Source organism: Dendrobium catenatum, unplaced genomic scaffold (genome assembly GCF_001605985.2).
Source record: "Dendrobium catenatum unplaced genomic scaffold, ASM160598v2 fragScaff_scaffold_671, whole genome shotgun sequence".
In the NCBI taxonomy this organism is placed as follows: Eukaryota; Viridiplantae; Streptophyta; class Magnoliopsida; order Asparagales; family Orchidaceae; genus Dendrobium; species Dendrobium catenatum.
The window spans coordinates 609,504-625,725 of record NW_021319133.1 but is presented as its reverse complement, the minus strand read 5'-3'; the positions used below and the strand labels follow the sequence as shown (position 1 = coordinate 625,725).

At 35.0% G+C, this 16,222-nt stretch overlaps 1 protein-coding gene across 1 annotated transcript; it reads right to left on the bottom strand.

Moving 5' to 3' along the window:
- Positions 1 to 3,729: 3,729 nt before the first annotated feature.
- Positions 3,730 to 12,736, bottom strand: LOC110105652 (putative G3BP-like protein). Its single transcript, XM_020835241.2, has 9 exons — positions 12,396 to 12,736; positions 12,136 to 12,273; positions 11,717 to 12,005; positions 11,395 to 11,630; positions 9,391 to 9,580; positions 9,196 to 9,317; positions 9,017 to 9,082; positions 4,958 to 5,024; positions 3,730 to 4,355 (listed from the first exon to the last, which is right to left on the bottom strand). Exons 1-9 carry the CDS (start codon positions 12,444 to 12,446, stop codon positions 4,153 to 4,155), a joined length of 1,362 nt encoding a protein of 453 aa, XP_020690900.2. The 5' UTR covers positions 12,447 to 12,736; the 3' UTR covers positions 3,730 to 4,152.
- Between the last annotated feature and the right edge of the window lie 3,486 nt (positions 12,737 to 16,222).

The following is a 16,222-nucleotide window of genomic DNA, read 5'->3' as shown; positions in this document are numbered from 1 at the left end:
GACTGTACGATATTTTAAGGATTTTCTTCAATTGAGTTAAATCGTGTTTGTTGATTGCAATGTATTAATGAGATGTATACGAACGTGGATATATGATTGAAATTACTGTTATATTACTAAAAGACAAGTAAAGACTGGTTGAACCATTGATTGGAGATTGATTGACCTGTATAGGATGGTGGGTCGACGGGCTATCCTTTAAAAAGGGTTTGGTGTTATCCTCTATTGATCACGTGATATAACGATTGTGAGACATAAGGAGATTACGCCGACGGGCGAAGAGTGACAACTCTATTATTGAGCCAACGGATACAACGATACATCGATATTAACATTTAAAAACGTCTTAATAGCCAGTGATTATACTTGTTAAGTAAGACTACTGTACTGGAATGTATGTGTAAAGTATTGTTCGTATAATTTCTTTATGGATTTATTAATTAGTGTATGAATTTATTGATATCGACGGATTTATTGATATTGAATTGATTATTGATGAATGGATTTACTGATGGATTTACGGGTTTACTGTTACTACATGGTTTTATTGATATTGCATACTGTACATGTCACTGGATACAGATACTGATATGGATATTGATATTGCCTTGATTCATTGATACTGCATATGCCGATGTTATTGATTCATTGATATTATAGATTTATTGGTACCATTGATTCATTGATACACTGAATATTGATCTAATACATGTGATACACCGAGCACGTGATATAGAATATGTTTTTACTACATTAATTTGATTTTAACTGTTCTTACGATATATTGATTTGATTATTTTATATGATTTCATGCCGATTGATATTATTGACCAGAGATAATTTCTTTATTCAATGATTTGATTGATATTATTGATACGATATTTATTTGATTGATATTACTGATATGATGCTTTTTCTCTTTGGATTTGACCGATGTTTTAAGATATTATGGAATTGACTTAAGTACTAATTTATTGAGCATTATGGATTTTTCTACTGTTTACCGATTCTTCTACCGATGACTGTGGATTTTATTGATTATGCATTGATTACTGATTTTCGTATCTGCATAGATTCAATGATCATGTGCAAGTGACTGTTATTTATTTGACTGATTGGCATGCAAATTATTTCAGTACCATGCATTGATTTTAGTTGTAGGTTTTTGGTGACCTGCTGGGCTTTTTAAAGCTCATTATATGTGGTTAATATTTTCATGTCAGGATAAGGGAGCAGAAGTGTGAGGTTGATCTGAGTTCTTCAGATTTTTGTTCCTTTTTATTATAGCTATTCTTTTGTACTCATGACTGGATGGAATTGTGATTATTGTGTAAATCCTAAGTATTATAAATAAACTTTTGGGAATGAATAGAAATGTGTCCATGATGATTTAAATTATAGAATTTTTATTAGACTGTTTAATACTTATTGATGACTATAGATAGCTCTGCTAGTTGATGGTTTAATGGATTAAAAGAATAATTTTTCCAAGTTAGATCTTGGGGCGTCACACCGGCAGTGGTCCGGCGAGGCTCTGGTGGTGGTCCGGCGAAGGTGAGGGCCTCAGGTGGTGGGCCGACGAGGTTTTGGCGGTGGTCCGGCGAGGCTCCTTCGGTGGTCCGGCGAGGTTCCGACAGTGTTCGAGGAGGAGCTTGTTCCTTCTCTTCTTGCATGGGTCCCCCTCTCAAGAGAAACAATGGGTCTATTTATAGATTTTCTGGAGTGGCATGCCCCGTAAATAGGCAAGAGATCAGGGGTAAATGTGGAGTGGTTGGATGGACGGCCGATATTGAATCCCTTGATCGTGTGTCGTTCGTCAGACATTTGAAGACCTTAGTGATGTCAGAATTTGACGATCTTGGGCTCGTTGGATTCGTCTTGTCGATCCGCTCGATTCTAATATAAGCACGTCATGTTTGGAAACCGTTTGGTAACCCAAATTGTGGTTCAAACCTTCCAACAGCATTTCGAGTACTTGATTTGTACTCATTAGGGCTCGGATTGAGTTGAATTTGGTGTCGTTGGGTTCGTATTTCTGAGACGCTCAATTTGACTGTAAGTTTGTTGAAATCGGAGTTGAGATGGTCTCCAAATTAATTTTTGAAGTTTTCAAATTGAAAAATTGAGATTCGCGCCCGATCAAGATAATTTTTTGACGACGTATCACTTAGCCTATCTCATTTTTTGCTTTTAGAATTGAATACTTTTGTTGTTGAAAAAATAGAAAAAAAAATATTGGCTACAAACACTTGAGTTGAGATAGGGTACATCAATGAGCATATTTGGGACAACAATAGAATTTTATGAAATTGGTTACAAAGTTACAGTAGAGAAAATAATCTCACTATTCTAGTTACATAAAGTAGCTTTTCTACTTAAAAATTTTTAAAATGCAATGAGAAAATAGAAAGAAAGTAATAGCTAAAAGATTGGGGGGGGGGGGGGGGGGGGGGCAAAAGTATAAGGTATAACATGGAGGTCAAATGATCATAGTTGATAGACAACGAAGGTTGACAGCAACAAACAAGTGGTTGTTCGGTAATGGTGCTCAGGTTGAACTCTAATATCCTCAAAGCTTTATAGCTCTATTGAATCTCAAGAGAAAACTCCAAGCTCCTCCCTCCTTAATGTAAAGAATAGAACATTGATAGCAACAATCAAGTGCTTGTTTGGTAATGGTGCTCAGGTTGAACTCTAATATTCTCAAAGCTTTATAGTTCTCTTGAATCTCAAGAGAAAACTCCAAGCTCCTCCCCCCTTCATGTAAAGAGTAGAAGCTTATTTATAGATTTTTTTTAGTGCCATAACCATAAATATAGAGAAGTTTTAGAACATTTCATGGAACAACCCATATCAATTTTCTATTCATGAATCATTCGTTTTTTATTTTAGTACCTCAATCATCTCGTCAAGATGTTTAATTTGACTATAATTTTATTAAAATTAAAATTCAGATGATCCTAAATTTAGTTATGTTCCTGATTAAGATAATTTTTGGTGAAGTCGCAATAAGTTTTAAAACTTCTTTGAAAAAATTAGACAATAATATTTTTTTTACAACTCACACATTAATCAATCTAATTATAAAAAAATAGCTTTTCAACTAAAAAATTTAAAATAGAACACCACAAATAGCAATCCCAAAAATAAAGAAGTGGAAAACTGTAACGAGTGTCCCCACTTATCAGAATATTTAAGAAACTTAACCTCCTAAGAATCGAACCCAAGTAATAGAATAGCATCACTTGCAAAATCAAACATAGAGGAGCAGCACAATGCAGAGCTGAGCTCCACCGTCCATCTAAAACCACACATACTATCTTAGCTGTACACGTGTAAGCACTGCACTACACATGATGTCTGGCACATGCATCCAGCCTTTTTACCCATTATATATACATGTACAGTGAAGTATGAATACAGTTGAATTACCATTGATTAAAAACCTCTTCTCACTTTATATTCTTCCTAGCTAAACTATCAGGAAAAGGGCGAAGTATTAGGTCCGGTCACCTGACAGAGAAATACATCCGAATTTCTCTCTATCTACAGTAAATCGCTGTTACTGTAGCAGCTATCACCTGACAGAGAAATGCATCCGAATTTCTCTCTATCTACAGTAAATCTCAGTTACTGTAGCAGCTACACTTTGACTGTAGACAAAGAGAAATCCGAATGTATCTCTCTGCCAGGTGACCGGACCTAATAATTTTCCAAAGAAGAGGCAAATAGGTGTAAAAAACTTTTCATGGAAAGCAAAAACAATTTTACAACTTGTCACAGAAGCATAAATTCGAGGTTAGAGGAAGATTTTCCCTTATCACCATTGATTTTTCTCAAATGCTGAAGGGGAACGGAAAACTGTTTCCAAATCATGGAAACATAACAACACAATAAGACTAAAAACACTATTTCCTACCTATATTTTTAGCAGCAATGAAAGTTCGAACGAAACATTCCATAAACTAAAAAATAAAAATTGCATCTTGCACAAGACGAAAAGGCTTGGAAGAGAGTCAAATAACCAGCTGCTGAGATATCTGCCATGAATGAAGGAAAACAGTTCTTGAGTCTCTGTTTGTTTTATGCAGACGCAGGCACTGGAGGTAAAGACCCAGAGCGGCCATGGGTGCAGCATAAGAGGCCATTTGATCAAGCCTGTGGTGTTCTATATCGCCGCCTCGGCCAGAAGGGACCGCCACCCCTACCCCCTCTGTTCCCAAAATCAGGCCTGAAACTGTAGTCTCCTCCCCACCTTCCATAACCCCTCCCACCACCATAATATCCACGACCCCTCATTCCATTACCGCGGTATCCAGCTCCTCTAACAGGTGCAAACCTTGCTTGGTTATTCACTGCAGTTAGAAAATAGCAATTTAATGAATAGACCATGCAAGAAAATGATAAGACGTGTTAATTGTTGAAAATATATATAAAGAAGCAGGCTTTGAACATAAAATGACAGCTCCTTTCTCATCGAAGCTAAAAAAAAAAAATGGTTCATTTAGGCTTAGTTTGGGGACAAATTATTCTGTGTGGAGTCCAGACCCCAATAAAAATGCGTCACGTCTGGTACCAAGCGGTACCGCGGCTTGGTACAGCTCGGTACCTAAGCGTAAACCGGACGGTTTTCCCGTCCGGTGTCCGCACAGAATAATCTCTCTAGTTTGGGATGGCTTTCTTACTGTTATTTAAAACATTTTTTCAATAAAAAAAATTAATTTTTATACTAAAAATCTGCTTTAAGAAGTAGTAAGAAAGTTGCACCAAATGAAACTTTAATATTGTGCACTCATCACATATTGCCTACTAGTTGATGATAATTTTTTTGTAACTTTTGACTTAAAATGCTATAGATCATTTCATATTATGAAAGAGTATAAGATTATGTACTACTCAACATAATTGTTAATTAATCAATGAGCAACTTGAAGTGACATGCAGGGATAATGTGTACCTCGTGGAGCATTGGTTCTTTTTTCCTCAACATAAGCTTTACGACCACCAATCAATACAGGTGAAGCCTGAAAATGCAGGAAACACATAAAACTTGAAAATTTGTGAAGGGAATAGATTTGTTTCTTATCAAAAACATTTCTGAATGCGAGCAGAAAGTCATTTCCCATGTATTCACAATGTTTCATTAGTAGCATACAAATCAAATGCATACTAGAATACAGTTCAGAATTTTAGAACTCTGAAAGTTTTATTGTAAACCATAAAACAAATCAACAATCAATACTTAAACGTTGGATGAACTGAAAATCATATCAACCATAGGCTTAATTGTTCTGTGCGGCCATAGACCAATCAAAATGAGTCACGTCACGCCTTTGCTCGGTACCGTGGCTCGCTACTACTCAGTACCGCTTGGTACCACTGACCTGGCACAGCCTGGCTGGCCTCCGGACGGCATTCTGTATCCGATCTCCACACAGAATAATTTCTCCAAGCATAGAGGGTTGTTGTATTATGATCATTTTGATTTTATCCGAAGAATGAAATATCAACATGTACAGTGAACAATAGATATTAGGATAGTCAACCATGCATCTATATTAGCAAACAAAAGCACCGGCTAGGACAAACAATGTTCCTAAGAAATACTTTTAACAGTCATTACTCATGCGTTCTTCCAATCAAAACTTTCAATTTTTTTTTAGTATTAAACAGGAAAATATAATTCAAGAAGAGCAAAAATAAGCCTCTTTAGATTTGCGCAAGTCCATGCATCAAATCATCCCCTCTTCCATTGAGCTAAACTAAATAAAACTAACGGATTACTTCTCAATCAGGAATGAAAAATAGAAATCTAGCTTCTAATTTGCCTTAAAGAGATTATACAAATATTATGTCTTCCTCATATCTGCTTTTCCTACGGACCTCGTAGGCTAACTTCCAAGCTACTGTGAAAAGAAACACAACTTGCAAGAACATTCCTATCCAATTGTTCTCCAAAAGTTATTAACTAAATTAGAGGAAAAAGAATTCAAAAGATTATGGAATTATGTACCTGCATAAACTAGTATAAATTGTTAAAACAAATTGAAAGTTACAGGCTGTGCAGAAGTTGAAGATGAGAAACTTTAGTTTCCATAATTATTTACCTACCATAAATCAGATTATTTTGTATCCCATAATAAGGGAATCGAGTATTATTTTAAACAGATTCTGACTTATTTTGTTTCCTGTTTTAGTGCATTCAAGGAATTAGTCTAATTAATTCAAGGAGTGAGGTTATTCTCATTTCTCCTATTTATGTTGTAAGGTTTCTATCATTGGTCAAACCACGTTGTCTTTGAACACAAGTAACAACTCCTGCATATATATCCTTAATGACTTAAAATAATGACTTAAAAATAAATATTATTAATTATTTTCTTTCCTAAAACTCTCCTAAGTACTTAACTTGAAACTTTATCATATGCTCTCTAAATCAATAAATATCATATGAAGATCCTCCTTATTCTCTCTATACTTCTCCATCAAACCTTGCAATAAATGCATAACTTCAATAGTATACCTACTCGGCATGAATCCAAATTGATTTTAAGAAACATTAGCATCACTCATAACCTATACTCAATTACTCTCTCCCATAGTTTAATGTACGACACATTAATTTAATTCCTCCATAATCCTCACACTTTGTGCATCGCCTTTATTCTTGAAAATAGGAACCAACACGCCCCTTATCCACTCATCTGATATCTTTTTAGTCTCCAAAATAATATTGAAAAGTTTAGTAAGACAAAATTATTTCATCTCCTAAGCATTTCCACACCTTTATTAGAATATCATCAGGTCCAACTGCTTTTACACACTTCATTTTCTTTAAAACCTCTTTAACTTTGGTTTTGCTAATATGACGATAAAAATAAAAATCTCTATCTTCATTTAGGGTGCTAAGGTCACTAAAATAACTCATATTCTCATAATCTTCATTGAAAAGCTTATTGAAATATCTCATCCAACTATGTTGAATATTCTCATCTAACAAAATACTTTTTGATGTCCATCCTTAATGCACTTCACTCGAACTAGATCCTTATTTCTCCTATCTTTTTATTTGGCTAACTTATATATACATTTTTCATCCTACTTAATATCTAATTTATTATACAAATAATTAAAAATTAAATTCTTAGCATCGCATATTGCTTTCTTAGACTCTTTACAAGCTTCTCTATATGTTTTTCAAATTTTTAAACTTTTACGTCTAAGCCAGTTTTTATAAATGAGACAACGAACATAATGCATAAGAGGATATGGAGAGAGTGAAAGTGAACGATAAATGCTGGCTCAGAGCTCAAAGAGGCGAAAATGTGAAAATAGAGAACGATTCTTCTTCTTTCATAGATGAAAACCATACAGAGTCCCGCAATCATCGTTAATCTACCATCAATATGCTAAGCCAGATGTCAAACATCCGTTTAAAGGACAACAACAAAACTAAGGAAATAAAACTACATGACTAAAATGGAAAATGGCAGAGACAGTAAAAAATGTGGCACTGGAGACGGTTGAGGTGGCCTGGTACAGAAAAAGCGCCAAGGAATTGAGCTAGGCACCTTGGTGCATGGGACAAAGGGCTTTGCACAACTTCTAGGGAATCAATTGTGAAGACAACGCAATGTCGCCAAAGCATACCGCAGTGCCCAGGCAGAGATGAAATGTTGGAATGGCAACACAGCATTGATCTTCAATGCTACAACACCAGTGGAATTATATCAATCTTCTTAGTATTTGGAAAAGCTAGACACCAAGTTCATTTCTACAACAATAGCTTCATGTGGAAGATGATACTTAAAGATATCTTTGACATTAAAGGTTTTTGAGAACTTAAAAACATTGTCATTGAGTATCCTTTGACTGCAAATGGATCAATTTTTTGCCCCTTGATCTTGATGAATTGTAAAACCCATTTTTTGAGTAAAAATTATATGCATAAGTACTTTTGCTCGAGAGTGAAAATATCATTCTTTGTAAAATTAATGGAGATTTAGCAATAACAAAAATATTGTGTCATGATGAGAATCTTTTGAACCAAATCATCTCCTTGATGACTTCATAACAGATACATATTCAGCTTCTGTACTTTATAGTACACCTATATCTAAAGTTGTGACACCCACTAATAGTGGTGTCAACAAAGATGCAGATGTATCCAATGGTACTCCTTATATCTAGGTATCTTTGATCATATTGATATATTGCTTTTAAAGGCAATCCTCAATGGGATCTATCACCTAGTGGTTATACTACTAATTCCCTATAAAATTTTCGTAGGAACTAGAAGACTAAAGATCCAAGTACAAGTTTTCATTTGGGCATTGATTTCTAGCAAAATCCCTTACACTGCCAATCTTTTGGGCATTGATTTCTAGCAAAATCCCTTACACTACCGATCTTTTGAATTTCAATTTAATTTTCTTTTGCTACTACTTGTAACATGAGCAATTCCGCATCAAGGACCAGTTCTCATCCTTTCTTTAATTGTGGAATGATTTCCAACATTTAGAGAAGATTTTTCAACTTATTTAAGATTAATAATTCCATAGGTATTGATTTTAAATGGTTCAAATTTTGGAGAAATAAGTTTGTGCCAACTAGAAGATGGGATATATCTTGTTTTCTCTTATTTGGAACATTTGGAACGAAAGGAATAAATAGAAAATACATCAAAAAACGAAGGATAATAATGCTACCTGGCATAACATCATATAAAAATCTCATATAAGCAGTAAAAATGGAGTTTTATTGGTCTTATAGATAGTCCTAGTTTTATTTATTCTTTGTCTACTTCTTTTCCTAATTTGACTTGTTTTTGTTGTTCTTGTGTTGTTACCCTTCTCATATTTTTAACGAGAGGAGTTTTTACGCAACTTTTCATCAAAAACAAAAATAGATAAAAGAAGTAAACATTATAATAATGAATCACAAAGCTGACTGTTCCTCGAGTAAATATCCATGAATCAGACATGAAAATTAAAAACAAATTAGCTGTACAATTTACCTTAATTGCACTTTTAACGGCATCAGCCACCTCAAACTCCACAAAACCAAAGCAAAACCCATGTAACTGCACACCAAGTAAAAAAATCTCGCTATTGAAAACAAGATTGGGAGAAAAATTAAAATATAAACTAATTTTCCAATGATTTGAAAAGATAGCAGTAAAGTCTGAAGGATAACCATATTGCGTCTAACTTGTATGCCATTGGGCTTGATTGGACCAAAGATTTTGAAAACCTCTTCAAGTTGAGCACAGGTAGCATTCAAAGGCAGCCGTTTGATGTATATAGAATACCCTTCAGCTGAAAAGAAAGGTCACTGTAATTACAAAGTTCAATAAGAAAGTACAAGTCCCCATTAGTAAACACAACGGACCTTCTGACTCCTGGGCAACGTTGGTTTCTGCAGCATAAGAACCTCGGGCAGGAACTTTTGCTGCCCGTGCTAGTGCTGGTGCTGGTGTAGGAGCAGCAGGAGCTTTCTGTTCTGTATCAGTAGGTACTGCCTCGTTGGGAGCAGATTTGGCAACTGATACAGGTGCAGGTTTTTCTTTCATCGCCATCACCTATATATATTCATTAGAATCTTTAAGATTATACTATTCACCTAAGCAGGTATCATGATTTGACTTACCAATGATTTGTTTGCTTCATAGGAAAGAAAATTATATAAAATAGATAAGCAATTGCAAAAAAAAAACAGGAAGAGAAAAATGGCAAACTTACTGTGTAGGACATGCTATGAATTTCTTAAACGAGCATAAAGAGAAAATGATGGCATTCATGCAATCTTTCAGTTATTACGCACCATATCATCCGCAGGAAAGTTTGTTTGATTTGCTGGTTTATTTTTTGAAAGTTATTTGACGAGTTTGAGTTAGCTAGGACTAAGAAGTAATTTACTTTATTATCTAGAATGAGTTATTTACTTGGGCTTTCCTAACTACCTTTTTATAAGGTACATTTTAGTGCCATACCTAGGTGGAACTTGTGACTTAGGCTTTGTTTGGGACAGTTTTCTTCCTGCAAAGCGGCTTTCTAGTACAATGACAAAAAATGATGTGGCTCGTTCTAATTCGCCTCCGAACGGCGTCCGTATCTGCATAGAATAATTTATCCTGAAACATTCCTTACAAGACTATGGCGTTGCATCGTTTTCTAAACTCTATTTTTAAATTCCAACAAATTTAAATAGTTTTTTCAAGATTTAATCGATTACTTCCCTAAAGATAATGAATGCCCACAACTACTGATCCATTTCTATGATGTTTTTGTGCTTTTAAATCATAAATAGCACACCTCTTTGCACATCTGTTTTAATTATCATTTCTAGTTGAATAAAATAACTTCCTTTAAGAGATGAGATTGTTCAATGAAATAGCAATTTTTGTTGCTCTATCTTAAATAATCTTTTCCTGTTGTTTGAAAAATTAATCAATATTACATTGTGTTTGGTATTTTTTTAATTTTATAAAATTCTAATTGATTTTTTAAATCCTAACAACGTGAAATTTAACTAGTGCAAAACTAGATTGGCTTTTGGCTTGTATCAAAATCAAACAACCAATTAATGAGCAAATTATGTCCAAATCAAACTTGAAAAGAACCAACACTTGCTTGAATCAATCCTTCTTAAAATCCGATTGAAATGTATCAACGGATTCACCTGTTTATGCAACTACTCCTAATTGTAAGCATGCATGAACAAAGAACAGAGAAATTCAACTTACATATCTAAAATCAACCAAAGTAGGACCTTTTGTTATGTCCAGCTCGATCTTGGATTGATATCAACGTAGGGGCGGAACCCCCTTAAGCCCGGGGGGAAACCCCCTTAAAAATAATTTTTTTTATTATATGATTCTTTATGTAATTTGTCTCTCTCAATATTTTTTTAGTCTTTATTATAAACTTTTTAGGTCATTACCCCCCCTAAAAGTTTTAAAATACTATGGTCTTTAAACAATTGCCCCAACCTAATTAAACACATTGTGTAGAGGTGTTATTGTTAGAGAATGATGAACTAAATACAAAGAGAAATAGTAAATCAAAATTTGTTCAGTTTGAACCCCGTCAAGAGGCGCCGCCCCCTCAAACCCTCGACATATCTGCCAATAATTACTTATAAGTTTGCCCCCCTGAAAATTATGGCTAGTTTCACCCCTCTATCAACGAGTTATGAAATTATAAGCATGATCTATTCAAGCCAACCAAGACTAATGTCTAGATCAAATCAAGTATATTTAAGCAGACCTTGAGCTGGAACAATAGGGGCTCCATATCTGATTTTTCAAATCCCAAAATATACGTTTAAACCCTACCATCTTAACTTATTAGAATAATAATAAAATATTGAATGTCAATGAACACGTGCACTTACAATTGAAGCATAGGACACATTTGGCTTCCGGCCAGTTGAAGGATTTGAACCAGCCACAGTAGGCTGCAAAGCAGTTGGAACTTCATTGATCTCCTTCTCGACATGCTCTGCTGTATCATTTGAAGATTCTCCGCCATGTTCCGAAGGATCATAAACTTCTTCTTCAGTTATTTCATCCTTTTCCGGTTCTTCTTCACTTTGCTCAGAAGGATAATGCTCCTGGGGTGTAACAGTACCTGCAGAATTAAAAAATAAATGCTGAATGAATTAGAAAAAGCGAAAATATGAAAGCAAGAAATAAATGCAGGCTTCCGAGCAATACCATTCTCTGCAGAAAAAGGAACCCAGGTTTCATTCGCCAAACCCTGCCGCTCCTGTTGCTGGTCCTCTTCTTCAACAAATCGGAATATATCATTTAAAACGTAGAAGCCTGTCTCCTGGGTCGCAAGAAGGAAGCTTTGGGTGAAACCTCTCCTGACATCATCCTTCCCAAATAGGTAACCCGTGACAAGGACAAGGACCCCACCGTTAAGGGTTTCTTGTGCATCCACTGTCTTTATCTGAGTTCGGTACTCGCTGTAGTCCATCGATAGAATCTTCTCGTTGATGTCCTTCATTGTATCAACAGAGTCAACAAGATGCAACGCAAATAGAGATCAGAACACGACTCCTTGGATTTTAAACTCTTCCTTTCCCACATTTTTTTCTTCCAAAGCAACGAAAAAGAAAAGCATAAATTACCTGCAAGGAGGAGGTCGCGGTCATCTCTCCATTAGGTCCAGGACGTCCCAGCTTGCTACTTTCCTTGTAGAATCGATGAAGCTGGTCCGGTGACTTATGCAGGACGAGGAAGAATTGCTGCACAAATGCATTTCCCACCTGTTTCCGAGCACCAAAAAGTTGAAATTTTTTAACCAAAAACAAAATCCTAGAACATGCAGAAGGAAGACACGCGGGGGATGGGGGGATTGGGAGAAACAAAGCAGAACGCGATTCATTACCAGTTGAGCATAGCGCACAGATCCCGCAGGAGTGGATTGTTGGGAGGCCATCTCTCGTTGTTAATCTCGAAAAGGATGAAGAAACTCAAGAAATTGATCAAGCGAGTGCTTTTAATCCGTAAGGACGGGTGATCAGCAGCTGAGACCGAATGAAAAGCTCAATGACGCATAGCATCGGCATTCGATCGGATAAATAGCTGAAGCGGGGTCGCCTAAGACGAACTCTTCGGCGCTATTGTAGGGAGCACTCTGTGGTTTAGACTTTAGATCCTCGGATCTGGCAGGAAAGAAAGGAGCCGAAGAGCAGACGGAGCCGAGTCTTCCGTTTCTCTACTATTCCTCTCTGCGCGCTCGATTCCCTCCCCACATTTTATACGCGAAATAATACGGGACACCAATTTTTTTTATTTGAATTAAACTATTATTTTTTAAACAATTACTTACTAATTATTTATTTAAAATTATAAAATAATATTTTTGTCACCAACTCTTGAATTTTTTTTTTATTAAGTCCTAAGCCATTCATTAACTATAAAAATTAGATTGATTATATATATATAATATTGCAACTAGCTTTTGCTTCGAGATTCGTGCCCAATCAAGCTAATTTTGTGATAACGTATCACTTTTTATCATTAATAATAGACCTTATTTATATATATTAATCAAATAGATATTTGAATAAAATTCAAAATTAAACTTCTATATAAAAATGACAATGTCTTTTACACCTATTATCGTCAAACTTGTTTCAATACCATAAAAATAATGTATTTTATATAAATGTGATATTGTCCCATCACCATGTCTGAGTAGCTTTGTCATTTAAGATGTTTTATATTAGGGAATTTATTAAAATATATTAATTTTATAAGTATGTTCGTAAATTAGCTCTTAAATACAAATAAATTAATTTGACATTATATGTATTATAATAGAGAAAATTAGAGAAAAATATTATCTGCTTATTTTATTGGAGAAATATGCACAAAAGTTGATTTTATATAAAATTATCCCCAATGAGATATAACTTTGTGTATATTGAAGTTTGATAGGAGCAAAGATAGTTTGGACCAAGGTTCGCTCTCAGCGATGCAGGTGAAAGAGAAGGGACGTACGCAACGACAACTCACTTGATAGGCTTCGAGGACATATAACTAGATAGTATCACGGTATGGTAGCATGTTAAAAAGAAGAGAAGTCGTGATGAGAGATCACCAAAAACATCAACAGGAAGGGCATAATGCATAGGTGTAGGGGTGTCGATTTCGGGTCATGGGTCTGGTTCAGGTCGAACCCGAAACTGATCCGGCACTATTCGGGTCAACCCGAACAAGACCCGAAAAACGGGTCGATTTTTTGGCCCCAAACCAGACCCCCATTGGGTCCAGGTCAACCTGACACGACCCGAACGACTCGAGGCTGATAAAAAATTGCTAGTTTTCGGGTAAAAAAAGAGGTCAATTCCTGATTTTCAGGTAAAAAATAGGTCAATTTTGAATTTTCGGTCCAAAATGGATCAATTTCGAATTTCTGGGTAAAAACCCGACCTGATTTTTAAAAATGGTCGATTTGTTGAATCCGAACCCGACCAGTTTTGGGTCTAGGTTGACCATAACCCAAAATTTTCGGATCAAATTCGTGCCAGATTTTTATGTCGTGTCAAATATTGACAACCCTACATACCAGAATAAGATTTTGTAATGGAAGCTCTTTTAAGGACATTGACGCAAGAGCGGTATTGTGTATAGCGAATGGACTGTGCAACAGAATGTTAAATTCCCATTTTATCTTCATTCATAATAAAAACTGAGGGCAACAAACACTTTCTCTTAAGTGCGACTCATTTGGCATTTCCTGAAAAAAAATTATATACGCTAAGTTTGCATTCTTAAGAAAATAATAATAATAATAATAAATAAAAACTATACGGAAGAGACAAAAGTGAACATTTATTGCGTTATAGTATTATACTGGCAATTAAGGTGCATTTCATTCATCTTAAATGCTAATTATTAACTAAATATTAAAATAATATGTCAAATTATTCAATCATAAATATTATTTGTATTAGCTCATATTATTCAATTTCAAACTGATTAATTGATTCAAATCATTAAATAAAAAATAAAAAGCCTTACACAAAGCCTGATTAATTGAATAAATGGAATAGCTTTAAAATTCGAAATAAAATAATGAATTTTGAAATCAGAACTTTATTTGAAATATTAATTAATTTTAAACTAATTAATTTTAAAATTTTAAAATTAAAATCATTTAACATAATTTAAATTTGCAAGAGAAGTTTAAATAATTAAATCGTTAATTTTAAAAAATAAAGATTAAAGTTATATAATTAGTTAATTAATTAATGTAAGATTTAATAAAGTAAAAACCTTACTTAAAATAAATACTTTAATTTAAAACTAAAATGTTTTAATTAATTGGATTAATTGAGCAACAGTTTAATTAATAATTAAACTAAAATGATTATGTAATTTTAAAATAACATTTTAAAACTTAAAATTTTAAATGAACTAAGCTGAACAATTAATTTAAATTGTAAAATCAATTTAATTAAAAATCTTATTTGTTTAATTAAGTAATGCAATTAAATTAAATAAAACATAAAATCAATATTTTCTACTAATACAACCTAAGTACAAGCTAACAACATTTCTCTAAATTACTTTCTAACCAGCTCTTCAACGAGGAGGTAACCCATTGATACTAATCAAATTCCCTGGACACTATGATCAATATTCGTTATTGTTAGTAAACTAAATCCTACGATATTTCTGGGATGACGAAACCATGATATCTTAATCAGATCTACCTTTATCCCTCACAACAAGGGTTTAGAACATTCATATACTGTTGCACATACATATGTACTTCATCCATATACTAAATATATTTCCATCCTTAATTGAGGGCACCTGTGGACCTCCGAAAGGACACCGCTCAGCTGCAGAGTGTAGAAGGGTATACATCCGCACCACCCCGAGGGATAAAGACTATCGTGGACATCCGCACTACTCACAAAGGGCCAATGGAAGGGAAGATTAGATCGTACATACGACTAACCATTGAGAATAGCGACTCTCGCCAACGCACCCCGATGGATATGAATATATATGACCAGATCAAAACAACAGGTTTCCTCCACCCGATACATATGCTCGAAGTGGAGTTTATTTAATGGTGGAATTCAGTTTTCCACAGGCGCAAACCTCCGTGGTTAATTACATCTTAGGCTGGAGCCTAAGAAGATTCTCGATTAAGGATCCTACATTATCCTTTCAAATGAGATTGGCACAAGGGTAGAGACTAGGAAATTCTACTCAAAAGGAAATAATGGGTTCAAATGGCTTAGTCAACACCCGTAGTTCACAGAAGGTAGAGACTAGGAAATCCTACTCAATTTGAGTCATTTCTTTCCTTTTGAGTAGGCTTTCCTAATCTCTACCCTTGTGCCAATTCCATTTCAAAGGATAATGTAGGATCCTTAATTGAGAGTCTTTCTAGGCTCCGGCCTAAGATGTAATTAACCACGGGGGCTTGCGCCCGTGGGAAACTGAATTCCACCATCAAATAAACCCCACTTCAAGCTGATGTATCGGGTGGGGAAAACCCGTTATTTTGATCATGTCGTATATATTACTACCCATCGCGGTGCACTGACGAGAGCCGCTATCCTCAATGGTTAGTCATATGTATGATCTAATATGTCATTCCATTGACCCGTTTGCGAGGAGCGCGGACGCCCGCGATCATCTCTATCTCTCGGGGTGGTGCGGTCGTATACCCCTCTGCACTCTGCAGGT